The 15,118-nt window shown below is 42.4% G+C and overlaps 1 protein-coding gene across 1 annotated transcript in view; it reads right to left on the reverse strand.

Moving 5' to 3' along the window:
- The window catches only part of ROBO1 (roundabout guidance receptor 1), a 295,424-nt gene extending 282,328 nt beyond the window's left edge, over positions 1 to 13,096 (reverse strand). The window contains exon 1 of the mRNA XM_041414791.1: positions 12,594 to 13,096. Within this exon, the coding sequence (XP_041270725.1) occupies positions 12,594 to 12,648 (55 nt within the window). The 5' untranslated portion in view covers positions 12,649 to 13,096. The remainder of the gene's footprint in view (positions 1 to 12,593) is intronic.
- Positions 13,097 to 15,118: the final 2,022 nt, after the last annotated feature.

Below are 15,118 nucleotides of genomic sequence, written 5' to 3' on the forward strand. Positions count from 1 at the left end.
TAATGATCTACCATTTAAACTTGAGCCCTTAAAAGCCTGAAGAAAGCTATGTACATATCTGTGTCTTAAATCAGCAGTGAAATAACAAAACTCTACCCAGCAGTGACCAGTTGAAAAGCAAAACAAAAAGAAACACACAACTTCTAGCTCATGGAAGTTGTAAATAAGAGCATTTCAAGTCGCCTCAGATGAAATTCTTGCTTCCCAGCACATGCTATTGATCAGACACCTGGTACCTCCAGGAAAAAAGGACAAGTCGCAGGGAAGTCTGGTTTTATTTTTTGTGTAATTTAAAACTTCATAGGGAAATTGAAAAAAAAAAAAAGAAATTTAGTAGAGATTTGAAAATAAAATATTCTAAAACCTGATGAGCTTACTGTCATTTTAAATCTAGACTATATCACAGCTCCCTTTAAATACTGTCTAGAAGGAATCAAATTGTATTAGTTTTCAAAACTGACAGCTGAGTATTTTTGCTACCTAAAAAATCATAACTACGGAAAACAAACTCTAGTATTTTACGTATTATACTTCCCTAAATGCAACCAAAAACAACAACAACAAAATAAAAGTATATTGTACAGCACAGGAAAATTCCAAAGCAGAGATGTTTAGAAAAAGCTATCAGACTCAAAAAAAAAAAAAAAAAAAAAAAAAAAAAAAAAAAAAAAAAAAATCAAAGCAGATAAAAATAAGAAGCTAAAACAAAACCAGTTTGGCTGTTCTGAGAGCAGGGGAAAGATTGGCTACCACATAAAAGCCACCAACAGCACCAAGAACACACAAGAAATTCAATCTTACAATCAGTGAAAAAAGGGAACCTAAATCACAGAATTTTGTAAGTCGTTAAATGCTTCTCATTTTTTAAGCTGAGAACAAACAATTAGTAATCATCTCCTTTTTTCCACTATTAAGGTATCTATGTAATATCACATAGAGTGAGACCCAACTTGAGTTTCTGCAAAGTAAGATAAAAACTAACATCAACAGTTAAATCTCCTTTGACTTCAAGGGGCTGAGAACTCATCCGGATTTTGTTTTATTTCCTCAGGTCACAAAAGGAACAAGTTGCTGCTACTCTTTCATTTACGCTAATAAAGGAGAGGGAGCTATTTTTATTTTCCTTTTATTACTGCTTAAAAAAAAAAAAAAAAAAGGAATCCTCAATTTGAAACAAGTTTTAACAAGTACGATAAAGTCTGCACACACAATGCACTGGGTGGAGTAAAAGCCCTCAGCAGCCCTGCTCAGAGCCAATAATGGACTTGTCGCCAACACCCTTTGATTTCATGACTGCCAGAACAAAAACAAATGCCACGTTCAGTTCATTGCAAAGAAAGGGACTCATTAACTTGATGTGGCTTTTTACCTGACCTTAGTAAGGTGAGTAAAATAAAATTTCATTTTATGAGATTCAAAATGATCGGCTGCATGCCTACAGGAATTGTGATGAAATGACCAAGTGAAATTACTAACTCTGTTCAATTCTAATTATTACTAGACTGTAGGTCACTGTGAATTTCTAGCTGAGAGGTTGCCGCCTTTCCTCCTTTAATAAGGTAACAGAAAAACAAACTTTAAGTGTCTTTCTGGGAACTGATGTAAAATAAAACGTAAATTTCTGTCAAAGACATAACTATCAATTCTGAAGACACAATAATCTCAATGCAGACTTCATTCCAATCTTTTTGGAATAATAATTGACTTCATAGACATCTAAACAGTCATTTCACTGCAAAAAAAAATCCTAGTTATTATTCAAAAATCAAACACTCATACTCTATCAATAAACCTTACAGTAAGAGAATTAGAAAAACACAAACAAACCCCAAGAAAACCCCCAGAAAACAAACAAAAACCCAAACAAACAAAACAAAAAAAAAAAAAAAAAAAAAACCCCAAAAAAAAAAAAAAAAAAAAAAAAAAAAAAAAAAACCCCAAACAAACAAACAAAACCACCACAAAAGTTGCCTGTGAAAATAACATTCACTCCTCCTGGTCACAACATTAAAGCACCAGGTCAACTGCCCTCCTTGGCTGACCCAGCAAAAGCAGGGGGAAAACAAAAAAATCCCTATCTAATATGAAGCACTGGAGGGTGGATGAGGATTAAAAAATCTCCTTCCACATTATGGTCATGGACTGAAAGAAAAAAAAAAAAAAAAGGCAAAAAAAAAAAAAAAAAAAAAAAAAAAAAAAAAACCCCAAACAAACAAACAAAACCACCACAAAAGTTGCCTGTGAAAATAACATTCACTCCTCCTGGTCACAACATTAAAGCACCAGGTCAACTGCCCTACCTTGGCTGACCCAGCAAATGCAGGGGGAAAACAAAAAAATCCCTATCTAATATGAAGCACTGGAGGGTGGATGAGGATTAAAAAATCTCCTTCCACATTATGGTCATGGGAAACACATTAGAGTATGAATGAGAAAGACCTTTCGCTTAAAAAAAAAAAAAATTGTTTCTTCCTTATTTTCTGCTGAATACACCACTATCCCCCTCCCCAAATAAAAGCCAGATAGCCAGTAAAGTGAAAAAAAACAGCAAGGCAGAATCCAAAACTGTTGTGAGCAGAGGTTTTTCAGCAGTGCATTTTAGGGAACTTCATCCCCTAGCGGGTAGAAATTAAAGTAGAATCCTATTTTAGCTCCAGAGGGATAATACCTTATTGTAGCTCCCTTTTATTTTCTACCTATATGAACCTGCTGTGGAAAGGTCAATCATTTTAAGCAATAGCTCCATTAATGATGCCTCTATTTGGGTTTGGGATTTTTTTTTCCACAATTCTGAAGAAAAAAATCTAACACTCGAACACACACTTCACTGGTTTCTGTACCTGCTCCACTAAAAACTTGAAAGTAAACAGAAGTGTGTTCATATCAGTACTGTAATCCTCCTACAGAGCAGGAGCCTTTGAACATTTATTCCTTATATGACACCAAGCAACATCACCATTCAGCTCAGCAACTGCCAGAACCACGCTCAAGGAAAGTTAAATTGCTAGGTCTCTAAGCTTGTTTCACTTTGTGTGTTTCAATATTTGCTTTCCCTACAGGTAACACAGATTAACATTCATGAGTGGGAGAGAAAACAGAAATCACTATTTTCTGAAGTTTTCTAAAAAGCAAAGTACTCACCAGCAGCAAAATCCCATCTGCACACTCCTTCCCATTTCAAGGTCTGCATTGCTACATACATGTTTGAAAAAATCACAAAATGTTCCTCAAAGCAATTACTCAGAAGTTCATCTCTTAGTTTCTAAGCTTAACAACAGCATTTAATAGATCTCACCTTGTATTAAAAGGTAGAGAAGACTTCATTCTGCCCTCTATATTCAAGAGATAAACAAAGCAATGCTTCCTTCTTTCTGCTTTGCATCTACTTTTAAATTTCTCCTTTTAATTTTTAAAGGCTGTATAACCTGAGCAATGGGCCACATTAATCACCACTGAATGATTTAACCCAGCCATTCAGTTCCAGATGCCAGTCGGTGCTAGAGATATGCTAATTCCTTCCAAGCTTCACCTCCTTTCACAGTTGAAACCATAATTTTCCACAGTGGTGAAGACAGCATTTTACTCCACGCATGGGGCCTCCTGCCAATCATTTTTTACAACCAGCACAGTGCAAGTTTCATTCCACAGATACATCAGACCTTTGTGCTCAACCTGTTCATCATAAACAGGTTTATTCCTCTCTCCTGCATTCTACTGCTACAGCACCATAGTTCCAAACTCCAACCTCTCTTGCGCCAACTCCTGCTTTGGGAAGAAAAATGTAAGAGTTGGTTACTATCCCTACTTACCTTGTTTCCTCACGCTACTTTTATTTTTTTTTTCTCCCTTTATCACCTCCTACCATTAAACACTTTGATTATGAAGTATCTGTCAGCTGCAGTACCTAGGGCCTTAGACATATTCCAAAACCAGAATGCTGCACTGACAGAATTGTTTTGTGAGTGGGAGGTGAGGGGAGAAGCATTCAGAGTTTGCAAATCCCAGTTCTGAACCTGCCTGGCATCTGAGAGATCTCCTAGCACAAAGCTACACCAGGTGACAAGCTTCATTCCAGGTGCCAAGTGGTTTTGATAAAAGAAAAAGCCTGATGACACTGCTGAACAATTGATCCAAAAATGGTATTTTAGGACCTTGTATTACACTTTCAACACAAATACAGACCCATCTGTGGATTTAGGGACTGCTACCCTCATCTTGGGCTTACAAGCTTGGGCCTATTTAGCCAACAGGAGATGTCTGGCTTGAAAAGTCTGCTTTTGACCAGCGTTAGTAAAGTGCACTACTGAAGTGGCAAACTGAGAAGTTCCTAGAAGAATACATACTCAAATACATCTTTGACTGGCTTCTCCCCCTTCACATAGCTAGTGAGGCCCATGCAAATTTAAAGTTATACAGCTTTTTTTTCAGTTAATTGGCTCTTAAGTCGATGTTCACTACAATCTCAATTTTCAGACTGGCTAAGAACCCACAATGATCCACAAACATTTGCAACTGAAGATAAAGTCAAACACTTTAGGCAATTTAATTTAAACACTAGAATCAAGATTTTCAACAGGCACTACTAATTTTAAGTGGCTCCAAATTTAGATTATAGGTTCCCAACTTCAACATATCACAAGGTCCTGGATTCCAAAAATCTGAGGTCTAGTGTCTACTGAAAAATGCAGCCACTCTTCCAAGCATGTCCATCTGGTTGCCATCAAACACCATTTCTTTCTCCCTTCACCTGTTTCCAGAATGAAGTGGAGCCAATGCACATCTTTAGGCCTACACTAAATCCTTGGCCACGCATTAAAACCTAATTTCTAAGATAAAAACTGTTAATGTCTATTATGCTACTGTAGAAGCAAATAGTAAAACTAAGTCTTCTATACTTGAATTTATAGCCATGAACTGCTCTATGCATCTAATCTTCAACATAAAGGCATTTAAGCAATTAGATAAGAGGCAATATAACTAACCAACAATCTAAAATAAATACTTTGCCTGAGGACAGGCAAATTTCAGAAGGCACAAAAATGCCAGCCAAGCAAGTTTTAATGCAATGCTAGCATGAAACAGTTTAACAGTTCTAAAGAAATCACAATTCTGAGTTATGTTCAAGACAGTCAAGGGAACAGAAGACAAAGAGTACAGAACTGAACAACATCAAGAGCACACAGACTATACAGTTCTCTCAGACAGCTGCCATGGAAGACTCCAGCCTGCACAGGTTAAACCCTGATCCTTGTCCTGCAAGTCTGAAGACATAGGCTGTCCCAAAACTGAGCTTATTCCACTGCTAATTCACTATGCAAGATGAAGAAAATAAAATATCAAGTTTAAGATTTTAAATCCAGAGCTCAGCACAGGCTTGTCAGATTTACAGACCTTTAATCTACAGTCAGGGGTGTTCATATTATTTTAATCATTCACAATATTAGTATTAGACTTAAGGTAATGCAATACCATATTGAGCAAATACTTCCCAACAGAAAAGGGCAGCTTGAATAATTTTGCATATCTGACTATTCATTTCTTCAAAGAAACAGTATGCATTTCAAGGTGGCAGCAGTCCAGAAAATATGCTTGTTTTCTGATTAAGAATATTCATACCACTTCAATAATAATAATAATAATAATAATGTATTCAACTACCCATTTTGGTCTAAGCTGAATTTATAGTAAGTTGTACTAAAATTAAATGCTCTAATTATTTAATTTCCAGTTATTTACTTACATGTAAATAAATAGAAACATTTAACATAGTACAAAAAGCCCTACGCCTCTCTAAAGGAGTAAAGACAGAAAAAAATACTTAAATAGGAATACCTTGTGGAATTTACTTCTACCACCACTGAGCAAACTCCTAGAGGTCCTCTCCTGTTGTTTAGATATGAAATCCAGTAATTTTTAATGGAATTTCTTTGAATGCTAAGGAAGAAATCTTCAGCAACACATTTACTATTATGTGAAAGTACAGATGCTAATACGAGTAGTCTATACATGTCAGCCTTCTGAATGAGAAGATAAATACCTAAGATGCCTTTACTAAAAAAATGGTTTTATGCACCAGCCATATAGAGTTTATATACATATAAAAAACCCCTTAAGATAAAACAAAAATGTGTTAAAAATGAGGTCGGAGATTATATTATGCTACTGCTTTTACCAAAATCCATGTACTGAACATTTACATCTGAAGGCCAAGTGCAAGCCCAAGTTGCACCATGAGGACCTCCACTCCTCCAACAGCACATCTGTTCGCCAAAACCTGGATGGAAAAGTGCCCTAGTTCTGAGTAGGTCTTTGGGTAATGGCACTGAAAGAAACTACGAATAAAATTGAGGACCTGAAATACATCTTCCACTAAGACACAAAATTGCCTTGTAAACTCATAAAACAAATGTATCTTTTATTTAAATCCACAACTACATTTCCTGCCTATTAACAGTAGATCCTCCTTTCTAATTTTCCAAGTTTCTGCTTCCAGGAAACACAACATTATTTCCCACTAAAATACAAGGCAAAAGGTTTTCTATTCCCCTCCTCAGCATGACTTGCCTCCTTTTGGTAAGGCCACCTTAAGGTTATACCATCCCATAAACCATTCTGTCCTCAGCAAAGGTGAAATGACTTGGCTGTTCACGGGTGTGAGCAGAGCACTCTGCACCTTCCCCTTGGCTGCAGCTGCTCAGATGGCAAGCAGGCTCTAATTAAAAAGACTGGCCTGACGCCACTCACAAATCTCATTACTGTCAATTTATCAATTTTGTTTTAATCAGTCATACACAGACACACATGAGTCTCAGTCAGAAATTTTCCTAAGCTTCAGAACAAGAGAGGCATGGAAAATACCAACGAGTCTGAGAATAGTTCTCAGTATTTGACAGTATTTAACTTCATTGGTTGTTCATATAGTCCTTCACTTTCTCTCAAAAAAAAAAAAAATTTCCTCACCTTGTTTTCAAAATACAGGAAAATAAATAGAATATATTTTCCCTAAGTCCCTATTCATTGTTTTATTTAAGTAGGGGACATTTCCCCTACTACTTACACCTGAAATGGACAATCCCACATAAACAAACATCTCTCCCTCTGTGCTGTTTTTTTAACACCAATTATATCATAATACATTCCTGGTCCAAAAGGATGATGTTCCAGAACCATATTTTATCATTTTTGTGGAGAAGTCTGGGTAAATACACCACTTTCCTAAAGAACAGTGAACCAACAAAGAAATTCTGACATCTAGAATTAAATTCACATATTGAAATTCTTATTACACTAAATCTGTATCATCACCTTCAGGTTAAGGTAACTCACAATACTGGCTTACATTAATAATCAGGATACGGAAAGTTTTAGCTGTTTAAAAATCAGAACTCAAGACCAACAACAGAATAACACAACTCTGCACACCTGACTGAAAACTCAAGTCATTATTACCTTTGCAGGTGTTTCACTTTTTTCCCTGTTGAGATTTTCGTTAGTACCAAGTCTCAGCTGTGAGAGTCCAACACAGCTGGCTGCATCTATGTCAGCAATACAAAATATTTGTGCTCGTAAAATATTTTCTTTCTCCACATAAAATGTCCCTCTACCCACAGCAATTTCGTGCTGATGCTAAGGCTGACACAGTAAGCCAAGAGTCAGCACTGTATGACTGAAATATACATGCATGTGTATAGAATAAATGCACATCTTTCTCCTAAAGAAGACGTAAACTAGCAAATTATCTCCCCTTAAAAGCATCTCTAGCTTTCAAGATACTTAAGAATTTTTTTTTTGTTACTCTACTCTCACCTTCTCGTCAAACTGCTCATCACTAACAGAAACATACTTAGTTCTTCTGTTTACACAATTTATTGGACTTAAAATACACATTGGCTGCTACTTCAGTTACCTCACTATTTACCTTACAATTTTATAAAGAGGCACTCAGATGAAAAGCTAAGAAAGGTTATCACCACCAAATGAGATTATATAACAGAGCACACCAATAAAATGTGTCAGGATCTCAGCATAAGAAATTCTTAAGTGCCATTTTGTTTGCTTGGAAAGCGCAAGGTCACAAAATAACCTCAAAACATTAACAACTATCAACAACCAAATGACTCATACCAAACTATTCAAATACACAAAACACATAACAGTAACTTAAAAATTGACAATGGGAATCTTCACTATGAAAGGCAAATTTTTGAAGAAGAATCCAGGGCAGCTAGCAGGACACCAAGGCAAGTGACCGTTATCCACACAGTGCATTTAACAGCAACAGAAATACCACACTGAGAACTGCAGCAAGCGACCAGACCAGACCCAGCAAATTATTATTACATTCATTAGGGAAAGCTATCCCATAATGAGACATAATATTACAGTTGCTTAGGATTGTGAAATAAAACTCTTCCAGTTATTTAGGAAAATTATGTGCCAACCAAAACCGACATTACTTGAAAGTGAGGGAACAGGTTCCCAGATACTTTAAGTAGAAATATAGATTTTTCTCTCTTGAATTTCTAAGTATTTTCTCTTTCCACCTTCTAATGAAAACTAAATTGGTCTTTGACCATCATTTCCAAAGCATTTTATGGTCAAGCATTGTTTGGCAAAGGTATTTCATGTATAGCATTAACACAGTAACACTGATACCTAAGTGCCACTAGTTTCTGATAATATTTTTAATGGCCCTTCTATTTTTGTAAATGCAATCAAAACCTTTATTATGTACCTTCGGAAGTATTCTTCACATAAATTCATGTTTTCCAATAAAATCTCATAGACAGTACACATGGTTCCCCTAAAATTCAGTATCCTAAACATTACACATGATCCCTACTAATGAAGTTATTCTGTAACTTCAACAAAAAACCATCTGACAACCAACACTGACTGCAGTGAGCAAAAATCAGCTTGAGTGTTCTTCTGGTTTAAATTAAGATAATTGACAGGCAATAGAGAAAAAAAAAAGTGACTCTTTCCAGCTGAAAGACAACAAAATTCACACACAAAATGAAAAAAAAAAATAAGACTTCTGCTCTCCACAGACACTATCAGTACTCATAAGGATAAGTGGCTTTGTATCAAATACCTGGACACTTGGAGAATATTTCATCACAAGTAAGGAATTATCAATTTTACAGCATGTGGTTATTTCTTTGCTAGCTTGAAGTCTTCAAACACAATAATAGTGGGGCAGCTTCTTCAGGTCTAAGCTGCTGGCTCAATCTTTCTTAAATATTATTCCAGTAAAATTACTTAGAACAGCACACAAAGCATTAGGGATAGGTGAAAAATGCACATTTTTAAAGTTTTCTTGGGTGACTTATTTGCTTTTACAGATTAGGCACTTAATACTTTCATAATCCTTTGAATTACTGTGTATTTTTTTTAAATCTCTCCTAATTTATTACTATTAGACAGAGAATACATAAAAGGAGTAGAACCATTTCCAGAAATGCTCTAGCACTTCACGATGGAGCTTTTAAGAGCTTCTGAGACAAACAAACAAAATGTATCAAGGAAGTGGCTGATTTATTTACTCCAATAGGCAGCTTAGCCAGCTGTCAAAGACTTTGGGGATTCTCCATGGGCACCCTTAAACTATTAACGATTAGAAGACAACTCTCCCATGAAGGAATGAATACAAGAGACAATTTTGCCCTCCACTGGCTAGAACTATCACTGAAAAACACGCCTGCCTCACGGCGTCAGCGCTGCCTGTTCCACACAGCATGGAAAAACCTCTGGAGCAAAGGCACCAATCCCATTTCAAGTGCAGTAATTAGTAAGGGATAACATGGACAGGAAAGGGGGAAAAGGTGGGTGTTGAGCAGATGCGAATCAGCAATGCAATGAAATAACTCGTCAAAATATAAAGATTTCCAGGGAGCAAAACAGAAAAATCACACAGTAACATATTTAGCCTTGAAAATTGCTAGAGCAGTGAACACCCATGTGGAAAAGCAGAACCTTGACACTCGTTCCCAGCAAAAATGTTCTGCATGTTGCCCTTCAGATAAGTGAAAGCTTTTCCTTTCCAAACATACTCATTTGATGCTGCTGGTTCCTGGGGAGCGGAGAGATGAAAAATCCATGGAATCTGAAGCAAAAATCTGCCTCAGAATGAAGGAAAAAGGGCAGAAATCGGGTAAGTACTCAAGAAAACAAGGATATCAGAGAAGTATCCCTTAAAGCAATTCTTATTCTGTATGCAAAGAAGCATTGAAATTACACTGGGAGAAAAGGGGAGGAAAGCTCCTATATTCCAATTTTCAACACTATTCAAATTTAAATGTATTCAACATTTATTAACCACAGGCTTACATGAAAGAAGGTACTTCACAGGATCCCACAGAGACAACACCAAGGTAAAAATTAGGGGTTTTAAATTTTAAGTGGTTTACCAATTACTGTTTTAACAAACATTAACCCACTTACTTTTCTATTATTTTTTTTTCTTTCCCATCCCCCAATTATTTCCCACCTCTCAGCAGAAGTTTCTAACGTCCCATTTAGAGTGTAGCCACACAAACCATTGATTCAGTAGTGGGTGTAAGTGAGGGAAGTGAGAACCTTCAGTGGAAGAGGGAGGAAAGGATCAATCAACTTGCAACATCAGCTGTCAGCAGAACTCAAAGGATTTCAGTGTGGAAACTGCTGTAGATGACTCCAGTCCTTCCTTCTGCACTGCAGCCATCTGCCCTCAAACTTCATCCTGCCATCTTGTGTCTGGCATCTCCATTGTTCCAGACACAAGACTAAGTATTTGACCACACTCTAGGAGGGGAAAAAGAAATTCCTCCTGGTGAAGGAGCTGAAACAGCGTTATTATCTGGTGCTTGTCTCTTATCTTTGTTACTGAGTTTGCTTACATGACAAAATTAAAAGACTTCATAAAAAAATCATGGCTATTTTCCCTTTTTTTTCCTCTCCAACTCAGCTGGAATCAACATTATTAGAGAGAGCATCCCCATCCTGGGGGTGGGGGAGAGAAAAAAAAAAGAAAAAAAAACATTACAAGCAGCTTTATTGAGCATTTATATGATTAATAGATGAGAGGATTAGAAGATAAATTAAACAAAACTGTTTCTTAACTTGAGAGTTTAAAACATCCCAATACATGATCAAGTTACAGAGTACACCATCTATGAAGTCAACTTTTCTTCATAGGTGGGGAAAATTGTCATGAAAGATTCAGAAAGAGCAAATAGGTGCGAAGGCTCTTCCCCATTCCATTTGTTTCTTCCACCACATGAAGGAGGCAATACAGAGAAAAATCAAATTAAAGATGGCATGACTGACATGGTCAAAAGTGAACAGGGCAAGAGCTACTCAGGGATGCAAAGCTTGCCATATCCAAAGCCACAAGGAGCAAAGTAATACCTAAGAGCAGAAACAGAGTAGTTAAATTTATGATATAATCTAGAAACAGACATAAGTTACTACATTTAGTGACATAATTAAGACTTAAAGCTTCAGGCAGTGAACATAAGCCTTTCAAAAACTTCATTCATTCACTCATTCACAAACCAGATGCCTCATGCTACCATAACTTCAATGACTCAAGGGGGTCCTCTACAAACTCACAAGAATCGGTTAAGGCAGAAAAGTTAGCGCCCAAACCAACCTTCACTATGGCACAAGCATTTACTGCGTTCACTTAGCGTGTGACAAAAGGCGTTCCTAAGAACGAGATGCAATACTGCGGGGAGGCAAACCCGTCCTCCTGAGGGAGCCGGGTCCCTTGTGCCGAGGCAAACCCGAAAAGCCCCCGCGCCCCCAGGCCCAGCGCGGCCACATGGGCGCTCCGAGCCCCGCGGGGCGCACTGAGCCCAACCCGCCCTCCACAATGCCCTCCTAGTGCCTCTGAGACCTGTAACCTATCAGGCACTATAAGATGCCCCAACACGCATAAGCCCCGCGCAAACCGTGCCTAATGAGCATTAATCCCTCCTATCTCCTCGGCCATCTCCCCCACTCCCCTTTAGCACGCCGGCGCTCCACTTCACAGACGTGCGTAAACTTTATTCGCCAAGGTGAAGCAAAACCCATCTCCACAAGCCTTCCCTACCCTCCTCACCGCCGCGGTCCCCCCCGGTAGCGGCTGCGCGGGGTTAACCCGGCCCGGGGGCTGGGAGCGGGGGATGCGTCAGGGACCGCCCGGCCGAGGGCGCGCGGTACCCCGGGCAGCGGCACCGAGCGGCAGCACAGCCACCTCCCGCGGGACCTCGGGGTCCCAGCCCGCCGACCCTCGCCGCCAGAGCTGAACACCAGCCGTGGTTATATCAATCGACCCTGGGGAGCCGCCGGCGGCGGGAGCCCTGGGACCAGGGCAGGACCCGGCGCTGCGCACCTCACCGCGCCCGGCCCCGGGCAGCCCCCACGGCCGGCAGCAGCTCCCGGGGCAAACGCGGGCCGGGCGCCCGCAGGGTGGAAGCCGAGCTTCGTTTCCGAGCAAAGGAGGGGGCCGGGAGGCGCGGAGGGGCCAAACTGGGGGTGCGAGGTGGGGTGGGGGGGGAGGAGAGCGGCTGCGGGAGCGTTGCCACCGCCGCGGCCGCGTATCTGACCCGCCTGCGTGAGGTGGTTACCTGAGGTGACACATATGAATCCAAAGAGGTAAAAGTGAGCAAACTCCGCGATCATTGTCCTCGGGTGGCGCCTGCAAGCAGTCTCATGCCAGAAGAGCGGGGGGAGAAACGAAGAGCCCCCAGTTGTAATTCCACAGAAGCTTAACGCAAGCGAGGTTCTCTAATCCCGCCGGACTCCGGGGCGAGCCCCCTCCGGGCACGGCGCTGTCAGGTCCGCGGGGCTCCAGCCGCTCGCCAACTCCGGCCGGCCTCCCCTCTCCTGGCCCAGGCTTTCCTCAGCAGCGCCTTGACACTTCCCAGGACTATCCAAAGCGATACGAGAAAACAAAAGATCCTCGAGTTCCCGCAGCGGAGGTCCGCCGCCTCCCGAGCACAAGTTGCTGCTCCGGCCCCAGACTCCGCTCTGGGCACCCGGGACGAGCCGGTAACGGAGCGCAGGCGGGACGGGCACGGACCGGCCACCGCCGCCCTCCGTGAAGGAGAGGGGCGGGCAGGGAGCTCCGCGAAGTGTCCCCGCCGAGTCACTGCGCGCCCGACGAGCGGCGGGCAGAGCGCGGCGGCGGAGCGGCGGCAGCGCCCGCTCCCATGGCGGGGGAAGGAGGCGGGCGCGTCGGGGGCCGCGGCGGAGCCCGGCCGCGGTCAGGCGGGGCGGCGGGCAGGGGAGCCCCGGCGGCTGCCCCGAGCCCGGCCCAGCATCGCCGCCGCCCCCGCCCCTGCACGCGGGAATCCCACACTCGCCCCCGCCCCAGCGCCGGAGGAGGGCACAAGAGGGGCGATGGAAGAAGAAAGAAAAGGCAGAGAGAGAGGGCGAGCAAAACTTCCCCGGGCCAACGCCCCCGAGCCACCCACCCCAACCGCCCGCCCTCGGTGCGGAGGCTGCGGGAGGAGGAGAGGCGGGAGGAGGAGCGGCTCCTCGCCTTGCCCCGCCGCCGGGGCAGGGGTGCACGAGTCAGGCGGGGCCGAGCCCGCCGCGCCTGAACTTTCTGCTGTCACGTCGAGCCGCTCGCCTCCGCCGCGGGTTTCCCCTTCCCCCTCCCGGCCGCCCCCGCCTCCTGCCCGCGCTGCTGCCGCTGCCGCCGCCGCGGCAGGTCTGGTGCCGCCTCGGGACACCTTAAAGGAGCCGCACCTACACGGCCCCCGCACGCCCCGAGCGGCGCTGCCCGGCCCGGCGCGCCCCTCCCCGCCCCGCCCTGCGCGGAGCCGGCGCCGCCTCCCGCCCCTTCCCCCGCGAAGGTAACGCGCGGGGCGGCTCCCGGAGCCCCCCGTGCCCCGGGCGCGGCACAGCCGGGAGCAGGGGGAGGGGATGGGTGAAGAAGTTCAGATTCCCCCCCGCCGGAAACAAGCAAACACAAAATCCCGCGCGGGTCTCCACCGGTACTCCCGAGGCTGCGCTTCGCGGGGTGGTGCCCAACGCCTGTGGCCCGGCCGTGCTCCAGGCGTGGACCATATCTCTAGGAGAAGCATCCTCAAATCGTCACTCCTGCGGCTGAGTGCACCGACAAACACTACAAGAGCAACTCCTCATGGCCATGCCACACCATGAGATGTAGTGATAGGGAAAGAAGGGGAACACTGCGGGGAAGAAAGGGAAGGTGGACTTGGAAGAAGTAGCACTACCACCTCACAGAAAAGCTCCAGCTATTCCTAGATTTGATTCATTAAGTTAGGAGGATTGAGTGAGGCAGAAGAAGAAATTTCATTTCCAAGCAGCGTATTGAATATATTAACGCCATTGCAAGGGAGTCTGCAGTAGCATAATAAAACTATATAGAAAGACTCTTGATGTGCTTCCTGTCAGAGGATTTATACGGACCCCATGCTGTTATCAGCCAAACAGGTTTGGGTGCTGGCAGCCACCATCAGTCAAACCACAAGGAATGTCACTGAGTTTGCCCCCTGTTGCATCCCTCAGGGCAAACTGACCAAAAGTCCAACAACAGAAAGGTCCTATGCATTGCACTGAGTCTGTTTCAGTCCACTGTTATGAGTATGAGATCCATAAAGACAGATTTTCAATACTGTAAGTCAAAATGGGTTTACATTGGGAGAGGAAGCTCCTGTTTATATGTATACAGTGTATGTGTATCAGCAGCAAACTGGCAAGATTTTCTTCCAAAACTGATGAGAATTGATGAGCATCCAAAACTTAGAAAAACAATCTAGTTTTTTTACACCAATTAATTTTCACAGAGAAAAAAAGAATTAGTGTCCTATTTCAAACACATTTAGAAAGCAATCATAACTGTGGAATCAGTAGCAGTGAACACTTTTGAATATCAGCAGATTTTTTTGAGCTGTACCTAGCCAACCATTTCTCTTCCTGTTGTGACCTTATGCACTTCAGATAAAAATGCATTAGCACCTCCGGAGTTGAAACCACACCGCAAAAACAGTGAAGAGCCCTGAGACAATCCTTGAATCCTAGTGAAAAGTTTGAGATTTCAATAAATTAGATTTGGGGTTGTTCTTTTATAATTGATTAAATAAACAGGACTCACGTGCAGGTCTGGAAATGGGCCTCAATT

This window comes from Onychostruthus taczanowskii, unplaced genomic scaffold (assembly GCF_017590055.1).
Source record: "Onychostruthus taczanowskii isolate IOZ18803 unplaced genomic scaffold, ASM1759005v1 scaffold47, whole genome shotgun sequence".
NCBI classification, from domain to species: Eukaryota; Metazoa; Chordata; class Aves; order Passeriformes; family Passeridae; genus Onychostruthus; species Onychostruthus taczanowskii.